At 34.9% G+C, this 7,148-nt stretch overlaps 1 protein-coding gene across 2 annotated transcripts; it reads right to left on the reverse strand.

The window, feature by feature from the left end:
- Positions 1-2,459: 2,459 nt before the first annotated feature.
- Positions 2,460-4,443, reverse strand: LOC112282701 (uncharacterized). 2 transcript variants are annotated; one of them, XM_024520678.3, is made up of 2 exons: positions 4,099-4,443; positions 2,460-3,092 (listed from the first exon to the last, which is right to left on the reverse strand). In XM_024520678.3, exons 1-2 carry the CDS (start codon positions 4,340-4,342, stop codon positions 2,770-2,772), a joined length of 567 nt encoding a protein of 188 aa, XP_024376446.1. In that variant the 5' UTR covers positions 4,343-4,443; the 3' UTR covers positions 2,460-2,769. The 2 variants fall into 2 exon arrangements, with proteins under 2 accessions (XP_024376446.1, XP_024376445.1); XM_024520677.3 differs by having other exon boundaries at positions 4,096-4,443.
- Positions 4,444-7,148: the final 2,705 nt, after the last annotated feature.

The raw sequence follows: 7,148 nt of genomic DNA on the forward strand, positions 1-7,148 counted from the left end.
AATTTTTTACTTTGAAATGGACTAATTTCAAAGTGGTCATTGTCCTTCCCTTCCTCTCTAGATAAAATATATTGTAGTAGAGAATTGCAAAATCAATATTTTTAAAGTGAACAAGATGGAAGAAGATTGCACAAATTTAGAGCAACAATGAATTAGGTAACATGAACATTATTAACACATAACAATATATTATTATTGTTATTGTAGCCATCAATTTTGAAGTGTTTTATTGGTCATGTTTTTATAATTGTACTATTTTTATACCCATATCAACCATAATTGTTCCAATCAATTACTAATGATATTTATAATAACAAAGTGTACTTTAACAACATATTTTTTAATTTTTGATTTATATCCATATTAGTTTAATTTGGTAATGATCTATTTTTTAGTGATTTTAATTAAAGATAGATCAAATTAATAACTAGTGGTGTCAATTTAACATTCTTATATTTATATGTAAATGTATATATATATATATATATATATAAAATATTGCATATTTTATTTTTTCTAAAAAATAAATTATTTAATAAAATAAAATTTTATTATAATATATATAGATTATATATAATTAAAATTAGAATTATATATAATTATAATAAAATTATTTTAAATATAAATTATTATAAAAAAGTTCAATAATATGATTAATTTAATATAAATAATATTTTTACTTTTTCTTATTGAATATTTTAAAATAATATATATATATATATATTTGAAGTTTTTAAATTTATTAACATTATTACAACATTAAAGACCAACTTTATACCAATATTATATTATTTTTCATAAGTTTCAAAGATATTAATTTAACTATTGATTTCTAAAAGGATAATATTTTAAACGCATACACATATACACACACACACACACACACACACACACATATATATATATATATATATATATATATATATATATATATATATGATACAAGGTAAATTAGATTTTTTTATTTTTTTATTATTATATATATATATATATATATATATATATATATATAATTTGATGCTCATAATAATAATATTTGCATTATTATATCTTTTCAATATTAAAAAATATCAAATTTTACTTTAAAAACCAAATCCTCCAATCTAAATATATACAAAATTGATTTGTAATTCTATTTAATATGACACTTAAGTTTTCTTACTTTAATTTATATTCCTAAAATTAATTTTTATCCATACTTTTTATTAATTGTTTTAGTTGCAAATTAATATACTTTAAGACCACCAATAAAGTAAATCATGTATAATAAAGGCCGTAGGTTTCCAAAAAGCAAGACATATCATAAGCAATAAAAATAATCAGTCAAAGACTATTTAACTTACTTCTATATTAATCTAAGATTAGAAGGCCAAAGAATTCTTGCAAAACATTGTAATAAATAAATGATTTATTTACCAAATTTTAATATATTACATTTTAAACTAAAATTCTTGGACAATTGATATAAGTTATAGCAAATATTATGATTGAAATATAATTAAGAAAGATGGTGTTTCAAATTTATTTATTTATCTATTTAACTATAAATTAAAATTAAGTTAAACATAACATTCTTTACTTAATCAAAGCTCTAATGCTTCTAGCCATAGTATTTTCTATATTCTTTTCATTGTTGTATACAACAAGGATTTTACAATAGATATAAAACGAATTTTAGTCCACTATTATTTAAAACTATAATAACATTTATAACTCTTAATAAATAATAAATAATAAATAAAAGATAAAAGACTAGATAATACAAACAATAAAATACCCACTTATATATATATATATATATATATATATAGTCTTAATGAATATTTAGTGTCTATATTCATTGCTAATTTTGACATAGAATAGTTTGTAAATCTTCCAAGTCTCTATGACTTAGATTCTATTACGAATTTCTAAATTTCAGAAAAAATCTAATTCAAATTATTTTTTAGTATACTATATTTTTAGTGAATTTAGAATGTATATATTCAAAGTGATTTTGGAATATATAGTTTTTCGTAAATGAAAATCTAATCTAAAGAATAACTAAATTCACTATTCCAATTGTGTTTTTCATTTATGAATGCTCCTCTATTATGAATACAAAGACCCTATTTCAAAAGTGCAGCTAACCTAGGTGACCAGTTACCAATTAATTTCTCACAATTAACCAAAAAAATACAATCTAAAATTGTGTTTGTTGTAATCGACAATTCAATGATTACACATGCAAACAGTGAAACATTCACAAATATCACGAATTCCCATCCTGAATTGTTGTACAGTGTAAGAGAATTAGTTAAGTTCAACCAATAAATAAAAAACCAATGTGCTGAATAAAAACAAAACCTACGATAATTGGCTAAGACATGGAGGACATTGGAGAATAATCACCCACAAACAGCAAATTTGGAAAAAAATCTGGTGCACATGTGGGTTAGTAGCACGACATTTGCATAGGATTGAGAGGAATCGCTGCTCTTTACATCGCAAAATCTGAACATAATACAAGAAAAGCACCTAGTAGAGTCTCAGCCATCGTCGATCACACAATCGGCAGCGAAGGCATGGAGCAGACGTTGATGCAATGCCGCAATGTACCGATTCAAGTGGTGACCATAAGTAGAGGATTCCAGAGGTGTGTTGAAGAGTCGACTGATTCTATGACAACAAGAATATACCACAAGTTTCTATATCGACAAAACGCCACAGTTCTTAAACCAGTCTCTATCCCCCAGATCCATCCCGAACTTCCCCCAAACTGGAGCTTGTCTAAAGTGTAATGTACTTCTCTACGGTTGTGGCCAATGTCGACTTGGGCACAGCACCGATGACGGTGTCCTTCTTCTCTCCGTTTTTGAACAGCATCACTGTAGGGATGGAGCGGATCCCATACTCAGTGGCGATCCCTGGGCTCTCATCTGTGTTGAGTTTCAAGCACTTGATCTTGCCAGCGTACTGCTTCGCTAGCTCATCGATCAGAGGGGCGATCATGCGGCAAGGTCCACACCAAGGTGCCCAGAAGTCTACCAGTACGGGGATTGTGCTTTCTAGAACAAGTTCCTTCCAGGTTTCTTCGTTCACAACACCTGCGACTGATAGATGGACAAATACGAGCAGAGTGAGATACAGATTTAAATCAGCGAGTCGAAGAACAAGCAATTCACTGGGGATACAAGGCACAGGAGGGATAGGGTTATAATGGTAAGAACAGTGAAAAGGACACAGGGAGCAGGAATGCGGCACCATCAAGTTTCTTATAGGAAGTTCGCAACGATTTTAGGATCTTAGCAGTAGGTCCGGGAGAAAACAAGACTATCTCTAGAACACTAGATACGCAGATAAAGATGTATTTAGCCAGCTGACCATTCTTTATTTTGTTAGGTAAGCGTAAAGGTGCTTCTAAAATAGGGCTCTAACATTGAGAGTTACGTGTGATGCGTGAAAAACACTTGATAAAGCATACCAAGAAACCTTACGGACGACTCCTAACACCTGAACAATGACAAATTATCAACCCACACAAGAAAAGATCTTGGAAATAAAAAGAAATTCTAAAAACGTGAGTTACAGCGAGGCATCTTTGCGAGCTTCTCCTCTGGAAATACTACACCTAACTAATGATTTTAACAAAGTATTAAAATTTGTATCGCTCAAACAGACAAGCCGATGGCTACGTAAAACCAAGAGCACAAAATCGATCACAACTCGCCTTACAGATTCTTCAGAAGCGTATTAAAAGATGTTAAGACAGAATCATCCATTAATTACGCATGAAAAAACCTATGGGAGAGATATCTCAGATACCAACCTCTTACAAAGAACTAAATGTGACATGTAGAAGCACGTCAGTGCGCCGAGAACGATCTAGTGTCACAAGAGTGAACAAACAAGCACCAAGCAGGAAGACCTCTACAATCGACCCACAATGCAAAATGCGCTACCAAGAAAATGCCCTACTCCAGAGCTGCACAAACCAAATTGTTTGATGCAAAGGAATTGAACGTAAACGAATTTCCACGGGCACGAAGTTCGCATACGGAGCGATGCGCGAAACATAAGCGAAATTCAAGCTGGGTTAAAGCAGATTGAAGATACCACCAGTGACAGTTTCCTGGGCTTCGCAGACTATTCCTCTCCTCTGCGACCGAGAAGCGCCGTGCGATGGGGCGGATAACGACAATTTCGTCCTAGATGCACCGATTCTGAGGCCACGCGCGACGGGAAGACACCGCACAGCCATGCCCACCACGCAGGGTGAGCTCGAGCTCGACGCCGTGGCCGACGAGGTGACAGTAGCGGGCAGCTGTGCCGCGCACCCGACCTCTCTCAACGCCATCGCCATTCCCGCACTCGTGAAAACTCAACCCCTGTACAAAATCGCGAGCTATACAGAACCCAACTCTCAAATCCAGCAACTATGGTGTGGAGAGCGTAGAACTGGTGGAACCAGGGAAATGAAGAATAGCAATTGCGAGGTGGGTAGTGGCGAAGGGCCTGGGCACTCTGTGGCCATGGATCGGAGACGCTAAACTTTCAATGGAATCCATCCGACGGTGGAGCCAACTTCAGTGGGATGGATAAGTGTCCCCATTGCTGCGAAGTTGGGATGGATGTGGCAATGGGGCATTCATTCAAGGGCTTGGATGGGAGGAGGACAGTACGACCAGATTCCAACTTCCGCGTGCTAATTAAACAGCTTGATATTGGTCTGTTGATTGCTTGAGATCCCGAAGAAACTGCGGCGTTGTGGTGAGTGGTTACCCTGGAAGGATCACAACTTTGTGTCCATTGGACGTTTCCTGCTCAGGATATCAATGGCGCTGGCGGCGTTCACTTAAAAGCTTCGATGATCGGCTTCATTCGTTTATCACTTGCTTGCACATTCCGAGAGCTGAATTGCGGTTTCCATCTGCTGCTTCACTTTCTCGTTGCAGCCGCACTTTGGAAGTCCTGATTGTAGTGCATCAATTGCCACATTGACGTGGTGGAATTCGGCTTTTTTTTATTATGTTTTAGTGATTTACAGAATTTTATTGCCTCTTGCTTCTGATGATCTCAGATTGTGATGAAGCATGGTTACTTCGGCGTCGTTTGATAGAGGTATTGATACCATTCATTCAGAACCATTTTAGTCTTAGAAGTCTGTCCTCTTTTCTGTTCTAGCTTACTGCAGGTGGAAGAGCTCCACGGATGAGAATTTGTGTTAGGAAACGCTCAACGCACGTGAGAATGTTTTGAAAGGATTGAGCTTAGAAACACTTCTTAAGAGTGGTTTGATGTTCATATCAAATGTCAAACGCATGTTTTGCTGACCACAGAGTGGCTACGTCACAGAGAGCGCAATCTTCTTTCCTTTTTCACCCATCCTGGCTTCAGTTTGCAGATTCTCTGTTGAATTCTCAACCATGGTGATGCTCAACACTATGGAGCCGGTATGCGAAAACATTAATCCTTAGGTTAAGACAATGGTTACGTGAGTCCTATCCCCACAGGAATGAGAACTGATTGCTTTGTTTCTAAAAGCAAATCGCATTCGGAGCCAATCGTTACATTAATATGGATCCTTGGCGGCAGTAGTAGTTGAGCTATGAAGAAACATTTCGACTGTTCAGCCACGCTTTTTCTGTGATGCGTGTACAACGAAGTCTTCGAAGTCTTCGAAGATTCGAAGTCACACATCATATCTAATGAAATTGAGGCTTATTTACCAGGCACCTAAATCTGTAAAGAATGAACTAAACAATTTACATGAAATACACAAAAAAGAAGTTTTCTTTGAGAGATAGGCAGTATCTTTAAATGTGAGAATGCGCAAGGAAACAGGTGCCGCACGTCTGGTGAGACTTAGTGTGGCTCACTGTGTGTTTCATTCAATCACTTGACCTTAGCACTATTTGCATGATAAGATGTTCTGGGCGTTAGACTCCTCCCTTGCAACTGTGCAGCAAATCTGCTACTCAAACAACTGAAGCGAAGATCACAGCAGAAAGTCCACTTCGAAAGGCTGCATGGTGGTTATCCATTGATCAAGTATTCATAAAGACCAAGATCCTTCTCAGTTGTGTATTCACAGGAAACCTGACAAACTAAGCCGTACATCTCCTGAGAGCACATTGCAGTTTGAAGCAGCCAATGACTATCGGGATCCCTCCGAGTGTAATGTTTGTTCTTCTTTCTCTTTCTGGCGATCATTTGACAGTGTTCCACTTTCTAAGCCCCTCGTATGTAATCAAGGTGACCATACTGCTCAAGTTGCTCTCATGGTCATTCCTATACCCTCGTAATTTTTTCGCATGCAGTGGTTGTTCTATTTCTCCAGAAACTAAATGCAGTGTGCAAGTGTGGAGTTCGTTTCCTGGCCACTCTGCACCGCACAATTAGCAAATCAGATGCAACCTATTAATTGGCACACACAGCATCCATTTTCATCATTAAAAAGAAATTCAGAATAAGGTATCCTGGTGATACTGATAGCAGATGGAACTTCAATGCTGGTGGACCTATGCTAGAGCAAGGGAGATAAATCCAGGAACTTACTGGCAATGCAATAACACGATTGAGTATGAGCTTAAAGCTTCAAGTTTTGGTGTACTTGGACACGAGTTAAGGTGGGGGATTGACCTCTAATACACCCAATTGTCCTTACAGATTTTTTTTTTTTTTTTTTTTTTTTTTCAATAAATTTAAAATAAAATAAAAAAATCAGTACATTGAGTTGGTAATTTTGAATCTATCAAATTGATCTTTTGTTCAATATATGATGTAAGGGAAATAAACATGTTATTTTGTTCTAATATTATGGTAGAGATGGTTGTTTAATATATATATATATATATATATATATATATATATCTGTACATTGTTTCAATATCTAAGATGACCAATTATGTTATGATCTACTACATATGTACATTAACTTTGCTATTTTAGATACACAATGTTCTATTATATATATATATATATATATATATATAGAGTGTTGTTAATGTCACCATAATATTTGCTACTCTACTTCAATCAAAAGAATCAAATAATTCTAATTGAATCATTTTAGGTCATGTCTGGAATATGATATCCAAAAGTTATGTCACATTTCCTATGTACTTTAACATCATTTCTTACAGCATGGAATTGAAGAACATGCAATG

This window comes from Physcomitrium patens, chromosome 5 (genome assembly GCF_059467195.1).
Source record: "Physcomitrium patens ecotype Gransden chromosome 5, ASM5946719v1, whole genome shotgun sequence".
NCBI lineage: Eukaryota > Viridiplantae > Streptophyta > Bryopsida > Funariales > Funariaceae > Physcomitrium > Physcomitrium patens.

Excerpts from the sequence above, each read along its gene's own strand:
- LOC112282701 (XM_024520677.3), bottom strand. The coding sequence starts at position 4,342 with ATGGCGATGGCGTTGAGAGAGGTCGGGTGCGCGGCACAGCTGCCCGCT. Across the intron at positions 3,093-4,095 it reads CCAGGAAACTGTCACTGGTG|TCGCAGGTGTTGTGAACGAA; the intron begins GTATCTTCAATC and ends TCCATCTATCAG.